Source organism: Corvus moneduloides, chromosome 7 (assembly GCF_009650955.1).
Source record: "Corvus moneduloides isolate bCorMon1 chromosome 7, bCorMon1.pri, whole genome shotgun sequence".
Classification (NCBI taxonomy): domain Eukaryota; kingdom Metazoa; phylum Chordata; class Aves; order Passeriformes; family Corvidae; genus Corvus; species Corvus moneduloides.
The window spans coordinates 32,433,655-32,447,223 of NC_045482.1; the positions used below are offsets into that span (position 1 = coordinate 32,433,655).

General features: G+C 39.2%; 1 protein-coding gene across 11 annotated transcripts in view; it reads right to left on the reverse strand.

Annotated features, from left to right (window-relative positions):
- NCKAP5 (NCK associated protein 5) overlaps positions 1-13,569 on the reverse strand; it is a 380,419-nt gene that overhangs the window by 82,243 nt on the left and 284,607 nt on the right. For all 11 annotated transcript variants that reach the window (XR_004241242.1, XR_004241243.1, XM_032114335.1 and 8 more), the window contains 3 exons: positions 12,894-12,962; positions 6,377-6,415; positions 1,013-1,132 (listed from right to left, as the gene is read on the reverse strand). Coding sequence is in view for 9 of the 11 variants with exons in the window: in XM_032114335.1 (XP_031970226.1) it covers positions 1,013-1,132; positions 6,377-6,415; positions 12,894-12,962 (228 nt within the window). In the remaining 2 variants the exon portion in view is untranslated. The remainder of the gene's footprint in view (positions 1-1,012; positions 1,133-6,376; positions 6,416-12,893; positions 12,963-13,569) is intronic.

Below are 13,569 nucleotides of genomic sequence, written 5' to 3' on the forward strand. Positions count from 1 at the left end.
AGAGACAGAACAAGAACCTGAGGAAAACTGAAGAACCCAGCTCCCTGTGATGGTGACCAGGCACCACCCTGCCCGTGCTTTAGAGCTCCTCAGTAAGTACAGCCATTTGCCCTCACCGTGGGGATTCCCTTGTTCCCTTTAACATCATCTGTGAGCAGACCACGTTTCTGCAGAAAAACCAGCCCACCCTAATGAGAGTTAGCAGCCCTCAGCTGTTGGACAACAGTGCAAGGGCCAAACTTTCCTCTGAGATACAGATACAGAGCAGTGAGGATTTAAGATCCATATTTAACATCACTTATGTAGCTGCTGTGTCCGGCAAAGTTCTAATTAGTCTTCATTTGCTGTTCTTCCAGCTCATGGTCAGATTTGTTGGAATGTCTGCAAAGCAATTCTACTTCTACAAAAGGGTGACAAAGCGATGGGTTCATCCACAATAGCAGACGTTGCCAAATGAAGAAGGATACTGAAACATCTCTTAGTATTCCAGAATGGCAAATGAGTGAGGCATGGGTCAATTGGTTTCTCAGCTATATCCTCCCACAAAACATTGGCAAAAAAAAAGTGCTCTGAGCTTGTGAAGATGTACTTAAACCCTTGCAAGTAGGCTGAAACCAGGACAGTATCACATATGGCAAAAGTTAAATAAATGGGCTGTCTTCTCACAGGAAATTACACTGTTCACCATCAAGCAGGATGTTAAGGAATACGAGCTTCTCCCCTGCAGAGGGATAATGAACCCCTATCATTCCATTTATCACAGCAAAGAATCACCTTAAAAAGTAAGTTACTCTGCAGGTGTGCTCCTCTCTCCAGATTTGCATGCAATATCAGAGCTCATTGGCACACATTTTCAGTTTCAATGAGATCAGAGTACAGATATTCTTCTAATATATTAAATCTATCAACTGCCATTTCCCACTTACTGACATAACCCTACAAAGAAGAGAAGTATTTTATAATTTTAAGAAATATAAAACTCAGCTTGCTTCCTGCAAGGGCCATTTCCTACCTGAAGGAGGAGGTCGGAAGCTGGTTTGACTTTCTGCTGGAAAAGCACGCTTAAAGTTCGATTCTGTTGTTCCAGATCAAAAACTCTCATTTTCAGCTTTATACATTCCTCCCTCAGACCCTGCAGCACAAGGGAAAATAGTAAGATTAGAAAGCAGATAAGAGAAGCACTTAAAAAGCTCTAAGTAATGTCAGATACTAAGAGGAAATAAATACACAACTTTTAAAGTAGTATAAATTGGAAGAATGTGCTACTTAATTTTCTCTGGTTGTTTGATCACCCATTATAACAGTAAAGAAAATCTCGTAATGACAAACAGTCGCTACCTGGCACCTCCTTTCAGAGTTTTCTGTTAGTATAAAAATGATTTTTCTAGTGATGTGTTCCATTTTGCAGCTGACACAAAGCAGAATGCAGCAATTCATGTATGGCTATTGTAATAAGCATAAGCTAAGTAAAAAGCCAGAGCTGTACCAAACCAGGCAGAAGTTCAAAGTGGCACTGTGCCTTCAAGGTACTCTTCTGAAGTCTGATCCCCTCCTTGCTTTTTCTGAACAACCAAGTCAGCATTGCTGTGCCTGATGTGGATGGGCTGTGTCTTCCCAGACACCCCTGGGTGGGCCCAGGTGGGCAAGAAGGCCAGTGGCATCCTGGCTGTATGAAAATAGTGTGGTCGGCAGGACCAGGGCACTGATTGTCCCTCTGTACTGGGCACTGGTGAGGCCACACCTTGAGTCCTTTGTTCAGTTCTGGGCCTGTCACTAAAGAAAGACATTGAGGGGCTGGAGCAAGTCCAGAGAAGGGAACAGAGCTGGGAAAAGGTCTGGAGCACAAATCTGATGAGGAGCAGCTGAGGGAGCTGAGGATGTTTAGCCTGGGAAAAAAAGAGGCTCTTTTCACTCTACAACTCCCTGAAAGGAGGTTCTAGCCAGATAGGGCTTGGTCTCTTCTCCCAAGCAGCAACTGATAAGACAGAGGAAATGGCCTCTGGAATGGCCTCCAGAAGAGGTTTAGGTTGTATATTAGGAAAAATTTCTTATGGAAAGGGTTGTCAAGCATTAGAACAGGTGGTGGAGTCATCATCCCTGGAGGGATTTAAAAGCTGTGTAGATGTGGTACCTGGGGTCATGGTTTGGTGGGCTTGGCAGCACTGGGTTAATGGCTGGACTCAATGATCTTAAAGGACCTTTCTAAGCAATTCTGTGATTCTATGAAAAAACCTTAAAATTGGGCATTAGAAGCAGAGGTGGAGTGTAAAACCATTAAAGCCACTAATGGCTTTCAGATACAGATCTGTCTATCTATCTAATCTCTGTCTATCTATCTTCAGTGTAAAACCTGCCTTTCCTGGTCACTTGAAGGAATACAGGATTCTAGCAGAGAGAGGATTTTGGAGACAGTGCAGAATCTGACACTCAGCTTTTCAGCATATTTTGTGCAGCGGTCCATTTTGAGGTAGGAGAGCCTCGTAAACCAGGAAAAGCAGTCTCCTAGTAAAGCTTACAAATAAAAATCATAAGCTGCATCCATATCTAGGTTGGTTTGTTTGTATTTTTAATTTATGTCTCCAAAATACTTACCCTTATTTAAATTTAGGACATTTGCTGCCCTGTGGTATTGCCTAGCTCATATTACTTTCCACCATATGAAGGTGGAGAAACAGTCCTCAGCACCCCCATATGTCGTCCTGTCAATACCATTAACAACATGATGACCTGGCTTTATGAGGAAACAACTCAGAGGGGGAAATTGTAGTCAGATGTAGCTTAAATTCTTGCCTGCAGTTGCTCTAGTCTCTGCTCTAACCAGCAATGAGGTTAGAAGAGGTGAACACACAATAAAATATGTTCATCTTGAGACTCCCAGAAAAATGCAAACATCTTTTTATGCATATGTATCAGATTTTATGAATACTGGATGAATGTGGTTATTTTCTCCTGATGGTTTTATAACATTTGTTTTAGGTGGCTGTCAAGTGGTTGTTCAATTGAAATTGCTAGAACCTTCCACACGACCCTCCAAAAATCTTGAGGTTGATGATTTCTAAAGCCCTGAAGCTTTGTTTCCTGTCAATGAGACCTCTTACCCCTGGTCTTGCAGAAGGCAATCTCTATTAGGAATAGAGATTGTAAGCATCAAGACCCATCATTATCTGCCTTTCACAAATCAGAGAATTTAAAACTGAGCCTTGGCTGTTACAACAGTGCTTAACATTTCAACACTACTAAGGGCACTGAACAGGAAAAATGATTCACAGAAACTAACAGTGTAGAAGAAAATTAAATCTTAGCAAGGCCTCTGCTCAAAACCTTCCTATCTTACAGTTTTAAAACCATAAGATTTATGTTTCAAGCCTTAGAATTTCTGTAAAAAAGTGAAATATAAGATAGTAGATTACCCAGCCAGATGCTGTAAACCCTGCCAATGGTAATGCCACCCATAGCCCAGAGGAGAAATGAGGCACATAAAGGTAGCAGTATTCTGGTAAAATAAAGTCTGAGTTTAGAAACTTGAAGTCCTAAAATTACCAATTAATACAACTAGCAAATGTCTCAAGTATATAATTCCTCTCCTGTGGGCAAAACAACCAGCTATTAAGGTAGCAATCTCCCAAATATTTAAAGTACTCCTGGGGATTCACTATAGTAATATCTGAGCATCTCTCTAGTCTTGCTTTATCTCTTCAGTGTGAACTAGACTAACTCTTCTCCAAAATGGGATCCAATGGCCTCAGCAGAAGTTCCAGAAAAACACTGCTCTCCCTCTGAACATGCTTCTTTCTGCTTTAATTAACACTTAATTCACTTCTTTTTTATTTCACTGATGAAAATGGAGAAGAAATAACTTTCATATAGAACCCAGAGTAAAAAGAGTAATCTCCTGAACACACTCCTATGGAGGAGATTATTGTGCAAAAAGTAGATATACAAGTCACAAAATAATTTAATTAAATGGTTTAACTCAAATTTAAAACTGTGGATCCAGGTCCTACATGGAAAAAAAAAATTAAAATCCTGTTCTCAGTAGTCCAGTCAGCTCATGTTATATGAGAAGTCTTTGGGTGGAAGGAGAAAGAATGCATGTTTTCTGTATCATAGCATAAAGGTTTGCCTCAATTAATTCTGTTGGATTTCTGACTTCTTAAATTTCCTAGAGGCAAAATTTTCTCTTAATAAGTGGTAGAAAATCCATAGAATTTTGCTACATAAAATTGTGAAATTATTTTGTATGGCTAATTCAGCACAAATTCAATTTAACTTCGTTTCTCCATGGTCACATAAAAAAAAATCCTCTCATGTTAGAGAAATTCTATAAGTATTGTAACAAATTACATACTTGAAAAGTGAACGTTTAAGACTGTAATTCCATTTCAAGGATTCAGTGACATTGATAAATCACTTAAGCTTCACTCACTCAATTTGTGTCACCAGAATCTCTCAGTGGGATCACAGTCTTTCCACATCCCAGTGAGTACACAGCGCTTTACTCATTACGTTACAGCATGTACTTAATTTAAGCAAAAATTAGTCCTTAAAGGATGATTTCAAATTCACAGCAAAGCCTATGCAGTGTGTGCTACTGTACAAAATCACTCTTCTCCCTTTTGTGAAAGCTCTCAGCTTTTCTTCATGTCTTGCTCTGCTCCAGAGGTGTGTTATCTCTCTGTGGCATGACTGACTCTGTCTTACTGCTCAGCTGCATGATGGTAGATTTATCTGCTTACCAGCTACTATTTGGGCTCCGATATCTGCCCTTTTGGGAATGGTGTGAGGAATGCAATTTCCTCTTTATTGTATGCTATTGTGTTTCTGTCTTTTCTTATAAAAGGACTTGTACGAACGGTGTCAGGAGCACTATAACAGTTAATATTCATTAGCATTTAGAAAAGTACCCTCTTTCCTCTTTCTATGGATATTAAATTAGCTGTTATTACTCAGTAATAGGTAAGCAGCTGTTAAATCCCATCAACCCTAAGTAAATCACTTTATTAAATGTATTCGGATCTGGTTTTATGGTATCCTTAGGAACTCCTTGGTTCCTATGGGTTTGGAAGGATTAATTACTGAGGAAGTATGTAGTCATCAAAATGTCTGACACCTTTGCAAAGGGAGTCAGGAAGCTTCTCTCTCCATTTGGGAAACAATCAAAATATTCCCAAACTAGAGATTAATATATTGAGATTAACCCTCTGGTGAATATTTCACCATGTATGGTTTTATAATACAAAATGTGTATGAGGTTTTTGTGTATATTAACATGAGAAAATATCTCCATTTCCATCTAGAATGTACTGAAACATAGATTTGGGATTTTTTTAGAAAATACTTTAAGTTATATTTCTAGCAGGTGTCACAGCAATAGCTCTGCAGTCCTCTGATGATGCACAGACTCTACTCCTATGTGTAAACAGAGAAACACAGCAGAGACAGCAGCAGGGCAAACTTCCCTGGATGTCATGGCTTGCACAAATCACCTCTGAGCTGCAACACTTCCAGCTGCTGGAAGGCAGCATCCCTCTTCCAGAGTACAAGCCTTTGTTGTGGATCTAAAAATCATGGGATGAGCAATGATACATTCAACCCTGCGTGTCCCCTCTGTCCCCACTCTTCCCTTTGCAAGGAGGATTCTGAATGATGTCCTGCTGGGAGGAGTGATGTCCATAAGGGAGGCTTTGGAGCTGGTCCTCAAAATCTGTTTGCATTTAGAAAGCTTTTGGATGCATGGCAGAGGTTTTTGATTATTTTAACTTGGTGTTTCTTGCTGCATTTTAAGAATGTTATTACTTGTCCTGTCATTAAGTGTAGACAAAACAGTTTATTTTCTTCTTTGCACTATCTGCTTTAAAAGACAGCATTTATGTCTCTTTCTGAATCATCTTTTTAAAACTAAATGATCCAAAGCATTTTAATAATGCCACATCCATCAAGTGGTCTAGACCTCACAAAGGATCATTCCATGAATATTGAAGTGCTCAGAGCTTATTGTTATAGATCTTGATATTTTGTTTGTCTTTCCTTCTTTCTCCCCCTGACAAAATGAAATCATGGAATCACGTTTAACTCAAAGACCACGTCAGAAAACCAGAAGTTCAGACGTGACCTGATGCAGAACAGATCTTTGTAGAAGCCAAAGTGAATCTTTTCACTGTACCAGGTTTGCAATTACCCTACAAGAATTTTTCCTGTGCAGTACTTCCCCTGCTTACTGAATATGTGAACATAGTTTAAAAAATGTATACTATTTAAGAATATATATATCTACATCTATTTTTATATATATATATATATATATATATACATCTCAAATAAACAGTGAACATCTACAAGCTTTAAGCTACACCAAAATACCCAAATCACAACTTACCTTTTGAGTAAGTAGAGCCTGAACAACCTGGTTAGCTACCTGAAAGATAAAAAGTAAAAAAATTTAAGTATGTTATCATGTGTGTAAATGCATAACAATACCTTCTTCTGTGGCCTGTCCTGGTTTCAGCTGGAGCAGGGTTAATTTCCTCTCAGTGGCTGTTACAGAGCTGTGTTTTGGTTTCTGAATGAGAATGGTGTTGATAACACACTGATGTTTTGGTTTTTTGCTAAGTTGTGTTTATCCTAAGTCAAGGACCGTTTTTTGTCTCGTCTCATGCTCTGCCAGTGAGGATGTTTACAAAAGAAACTGGGAGGGAACATTGCTGAGACAGGTGACTCTGGCCAAAGGGAAATTCCAAACCACAAAACGTCATACCCAGGATATAAACTGGGGCAGTTACCAGGAAGGAAACTGTTTTTATCTTAACATACAAGTTTTATCCTGATTCTCCTCCCCATTCCATCGAGGTTGAGCAAGCAGCTGCGTAGTGTTTCATCTCCATCTGGGCTTAAAACCATGACAGTCCATTTTTGGCACCCAATGTGAGGCCCAAAGGGTTAAGGACATATCCAACCAGAGTGTGTTAAAAGATTGTTATGAACATTCACTGTGTTGGTTTCACAGTTGCCAGTGGCTTTCCACTCCACTTTCCATCTACAACCACTACCAATTCTAGCATTTTCATTATTTACTAGTATTTTAGTAAGATAATACTAGTAAGAATACATGAAATTCACATCAACTACTTCTGTTCTAGTCCTCATTATAAGCCAATGTGCATTGTATCAATTGCAGTGTGGCATGAGGGGCATTTGGTTAACTTCTGTCATCTCTTCTTTGCAGTAGATTAAACTTTCACAGTTCTATATGCGGCTGGTGTGCATCAGCATGGACTGACTGCATCCACTAGAGTGGACTTTCACCAGCCAAGGATGGAGGCCTGAATGTTTTCATGAAGTTTAATTGTTTCTTGATTAAATATTGACAAAATGGTACATCTATCATGACAGGCAGAAACCATAAAGTGCCACAGAAAATTAAAGTACCTACTGTCATTGAAATGTGGTTGGAAGGCATTCACCCCACATAGCATAATTGACTTGAATGAGATTACACACCATTGATTAGCAAACTATATATTCAACATGGAGTATTTGAAGTTATCTATTGTATACATCCTTTCTAATTTATATTTACCAGCAAGGATAGGGGCAGTGAGGTGGAAGAAGGAGGGAGAGAAAGAGAGACTGAGGTAAGATTTTCTGTTGATGCTAACTTGAAGGTTCAACACCATATACGCACACATTATCACACATTGTGCTGATTTATACTTCTGCTCCTGCATTTAGGCAGAGCAAGTAGAGATGTCTCTCTTTGAAAAAAGAGATTTTTTTGTTTTTGGTTTACAGAAATTATATTAAAATTTATGCAGGTATCATTAAATAACCTGCATTGATTCTTGTTACTCTTGGCAAATTACATAAAACCCCCACCACCACTGATGAGAGCTCAGTTGGGAGAAAAGAGCTGCAGCAGCTAATTCACTTCTGCAAATAATTGGGTTCTGGCTAGATCCAAAAGTTACATTTGATTCATACTCATAAAGTTGCCTTGTATCAAGTCTTTTTTCCAAACTGGTTTCTCACTTCAGGCAGCCTGTGGAACAACACTCCAAAAGAACAGCTCTATACGTGATTTAACAGAAGACACAGACTAATATTAGAACAGTAATAACCAACAGAAGTAAGGATGCTATGGTTTTGAAAGCCCATGTGCCTTGCCCTGCAGGCTCTCAGGCTCTTCATCCAACACTGTTCCTTCTGCCAGGTACTTTAAGGTCTGTTTGCTCTACCTGAAAATTGAACAAACCATAGCGAATACATTATTTCTTTACTTTCTGACATGGAGTTACTTTACCAAGGAAGAACTAAAAGGTTCTTTGAAGTGTGCACTAGTCACTCACAACAGCATAGCCTACAAAATGACTCCTACAGCTTTACATATTGTACAGAGGAGTGTAAATGGCATAATATTCCAAATGGGAAAAAACTGAACCTGCTGATGCATATATGACAAATTTTTCTGCTTTTGAGTGAAAATAGGTATCTAAATGGAAGTACCTGCCAGTGATCCATAGCTCCCATGGAACTCAAGAAAGATATGTAACCAGGTTCTTTAGAAAACATGGTTTGTTTTTTTTTTATTATCTAGCATCTTGGAAAACTGTGTTGTTATTACCATTCAAGATTTTCAGGTCTGTATTTTTGGTATTCAGCAGGAACAGAGGTGGGAAGCCTTCAGTGAAATGTTCTGCAGTTACTAAAATTAATTTGGCACTCAATAAGTGGAATCATAGCCAAATGTTTGCATTTCAAATGAGGTTGCCATTCCACTCCTACAGCAGATGGAAGTAAGCTGCTAAACTCAACAATCTACTTCATTTTAACTTACAGGTATCAGGAGACACCATGATGTGAATGAACAACATGAACCAGCTCCACAAAACTGGCAGTCACAACTACCAAGAACTGTGGAAACTGAGACCATCAAAGGCAGAGGAATTGACTTCTGAGATGCAGAAAATATGAAAATGTGAAGTTCCTGCTTATATGAGGCATAACTGTGGCTCAATCCCAGTGAAAAGCAGGCTGTAAAATTACTTGACCTGTGGTAACTGCAGTTAATCAAGGTGAAACAAGGAATAGAACAGAGCTGGCTGGTTCCTTGGTCTACTGTTCTGCAGAAGGTGACAGTCCTTGCTTTCACACTGCCTGCCTTTCCTTTGAACTTAATAGCCAAGATCTTTAGGTGATGTTTCCTTTTCTGGTTTGCAATAAAAGAGATAAAAGATCCAGCTTCAGTTTTTCCGTAGGCAATTATGTTTACAAATATATGTCATAAAGTGGTCTTAATAGAAAAGTTATAAAAGAACGAATCAAAGAAAAGAGATCCTAATGCAACATCTGTCATGCCTTTTACAAGTACTGAGATTTTACACAGCTGCCTTTAATGTATGATTCCATATGCAAAAAGACATTTCAAGTGTACTAAAATAAAAGATTTATCTTTTATTCAAATCTTAAAAACAGAACGCCTTTTTTTAAGATAACTCTGCATTTTTGATTAGTTAATTCTTAAAACATCAGCAAAAATATCAACTACCCTAAGTTGCATAATTTCCTGCATGTGAATATGGTGAAGGTTGACAGAAATCTCAGCTGGCACAGTGATGTGAATAACCATGACATTGCTACCTACCAATCAACTGACATCTGAATTCCACAATAGGAAACTGGGATTAAGCATGTTAACCTCAAAGCCCAAAGGTACAGGAAGACAATCCTGGGTTTCACATTAAATTTTTCAGCAACAGAAAGATACATTTATGGAGTATGTCTGAAATTAAATAAGCTCTTTTCTTATTTATCAAGTACTGGAACATTTCAATGACACCTTCTTCCAAATACTGTTCCAAGTTTTTTACATTTACACTTCAGAGATGAACAATTACTTTAAAATCAGTGAATAATTGTTAAAATTCATAAAGGACTCTGCTCAGCTTGACCCATATGCTTTTCAGATTTAATCTCCCTGAACATTTGAGTTTCTTTGAATTTTACCATGAAAATGATTACAGAGCATGCATTTTTATGTCACAGTTGCAGGCATTCATACAATATTAAATGTAGGGCATTATATGAATGAAAAGTACTATGTAAAATAACTGATTTAAAAAAAAAGAAAAATGAGAGAAAATAATGGCAAGCATAGCTTTAAGAATTCAGCTCTGGCATCTCTTTGCTACAGACAGACAGAAAAATCACAGTGGCTATTCTTACTTCCTTCATATTCAGCTTAATGGCCATCAGCACCTGAGCAGAGGGCACACTGGGCATAGCAGGTGTCCTTATCACTTTGCTGTGACCCTGAGGGACCACGAAGGTCACACTGCCAGGGTGGCCAGGTTAAATGGTGCTTGAGTGCCCTGAGCAGAGTTTGCCTGTGCTCAGGGGAGAGAAGCTACAATCTGAGGTTGCTGAGTGATGAGTGAAAGATGGCAGCGTTCTCTCAAGAGTCATCAAATGATGTTCCCAGCCTTCATTACCTCCAGGGCCTGTCAAGGCTCCCAGGCATGTAACAGCCAGAATGGCCAGGTGGTAGCTTGGGAGGGAAGCACTCCTTGTGCATCAGCCCAGGAGAAGTTCATTGCACTCACAACTAATTTGACTGAAGAGGCAAAATTAAAATCATGATTGTAGTAGGCACTCACATGTTTTGGTGGCACTTCAGCTATGTCAGGTTCGGGTGTGATCACAGCCTTGTGTTCCCAGGAACAGCTCTGTTCCTCACTCCAAACCTGCCAGGTGCCCCTGAGGCAAAGTGGGGCTGCAGCACAGACAGATACACGGCTGCTCCTAAGTTACATCTGCTCCTAAATACACTGAACAAGTTCTGAGGGCCAGACTAGGGAAGGTCTGAAGAGATTCTCACTTTCAAGAAGAAGGGCTGGTGTAAGATGAGTTATAAACAGAGCAAGCATCAGACTTAAAGTCTTAAAGAAAATAAAATTTTCAGTGGAAATATTTTTAAATATTTTAATTTTTTTTTTTTAAATCTTTATAGAAAGCACTTTATTTGCTTAAGATTTCCAGTTACAATCCCTGCCTGGAAAGGACTTTTGGTTATTAACTAATTGAATTTCTGTCTTATCTCCTATACTCTTTATTGTTACTATAAAATAGAGGGTGAGAATGTGTGATTTCTTGTGCAGCTCCACCAAAGGAATGTGCTCAGGTGGATGCTGACCCGGGACTCCTGCAGAATTTGCAATTATTAAATATGGTTTTCTTGCCCCAGTCACTGGCAGAAACTTCTTCACCTCAGTGACCAGAAGGCATTAGGTCCAAGCCTGTGTCAGCTCAAACAATGCTGGTTACAGTGCTTCTGCCAAAGCACTGTGAAACAGAACACACAAATAAAAGAACAAGATAAACAAAAAATGAAACAGGGAAGCCCAACCCAGGGGTGGTGAGAAGCACTTTCTCCTGAAAAAGTTGACACAATGGGAGAAGATGGATAATACAGAAGAACTGAAAACAGCCAACATAATGTTGGAGATCATGAACTTCAGAGCATAGTTGGATGTAATTATATGATCTTTAGTCTGAAACGGTGTGTGAAAAACAATCCTGGGTCAGAAATCCATCACGTCACTGCAAACAGCATAAAAGCATGTTTCCTGTCCTTATAATCTGCATGGAGTGTTTTGCTGAAATGGACAGTTACAGTGCTTTGCTCGTTTCCAAAATTAATTATGTAAGCAGATTTTGTCCTAGACAATCAGAAAATAATTTTAATTCAGGCTCTGTAATTTAAAATGAAGTTAGCAATTACATGGTAATTTCATCCTTATCACCAAGATATCCATACGCGGTTCAAGTGTGCACTGAAAGAGTGACTTGGGCCAATGCAGACAAAGGCTCTGCTCATACCCCAGAGCCACAGAATGGGCAGAGCACGACCCTGTGGGAAGGTGTATCTGTAAATTCCCTGATAAAACTATGCCACAATGGCAAAAGAGTGGATTTGTTGATGAAAATCTGCACTGAACTGAGGTTTCTTGTGCCAGAGCTGTATTGCTCATGCTTCTAACACTTCAGCAAATGCTGATTAAAAATTTAAAAAGCTGGTGGGAAGACTGGAATTGTCATCTGCCCTGGGTGGTTTGCTTGCTTACACACTCTTTTCTCCAAGGTGCAGCTGGGGTTCTTCTGGTTTTGTTTGCATGTCAGCTAATTATTTATGCCACTACACATCCTTATTATGGAATGGGTAAATGATTTCTGCCAAGCAACTCTTCGAGCCACTAAGAGTTTTAAAACTGCTTTAAACTCTCAGGCATGTTGAAGAGCCTTATTGGGAGGAACAAGTGAGCATCAGTACATGTGTGGAGAAATCTCCAAGCAACAGGAGATGGTAGACACTTCTGGAATTGTAGGCATTGCTGGAGTGCTCAGACAGTAAGTGAGGGGCAAATTACATTCTAGCTGTAATTGGAAGCTCTGATCTAGAAAACAGCTAGAAAAAAACAGCATTGAAAGCTGTGTATGTAACCCTAAGGGCGAGCTGAGGACTAAATTCTGGGGTTATGGAATGTATCACATGAGAAAGCTGGGGGGCTCTTGATGGGAGAAGCCACTGTCACATGTGTTCCACTTTAGAGAAAAGGAGTGCACAGCACCTAATAGACAAATTATAATCTCCTCCTCCTCATGAAAGCAAACCAGTTCTATGTATTGACCACTTTTCAGTGAAGAGGTGTGGTCAAAACAGGTTTTACGCAGAGGTCATGGAGAACAACACCTTTGACTGCCAGACACATGTTCTTGGAATTAATTAGAATGAGGTAATGCGAAAATTGCAGAACAATGTCAACCTTCTAAGAGAGGGAGAGATTAATTTGTATTCATTTAAACATAGTAGTAGGTAAGAACAACCTTTCCATATACCTTACCTCATCGAGACATCTCTCATACTGTTCTCTCTGATTTTCGTTTTCCAGAGCCAGCGCTGAATTCTCCGCCTACAGTAAAATGGAATAAATATGTAAATATGTACATTTAGCAAAGGATATATTTCACCACATGACAATTCATAAAAATTCTCAGGGGGCTTAATTATTTTCCTTCTTCAAGATCCAGAATAAAATGCACCATACAATTTATTTTGCTGCAGGTTGGTGCTTTGAGTAAAACCAGAAGTGATATTCATTTATGAGATTATTCACACCATGCATTACAATCCAGAACAATATCATAGCAGATATTCCACGTGTGTCCACCATCTCATCTTGTCAGGTGCAATAGACTTGGCAATGAAACACTATAAAAGATATTGACATCTCTCCTCTTCCTCTCCCTTTTCTGTTCAGAGGGAACTTGATAGCTGCGAACCACTCGGATGCAAACAGAGGCAGCCACTATCACAGGGAAACAAAAGCCAATCTTATGTAAACTTTTAACTCATAAGCCTGGTTTCTGCAGTGGGGAACTCCAGGAGCACAGGTCATTCTACAGCTCATTGGTGAATTACACCCTTTAACTGAAGCAGATAAATGTAATAGTCTTTACTTACAAAAAATATATCCTCCTACTTCAACAGTGAGAGGTATTTTGCTACATCTAAACGCA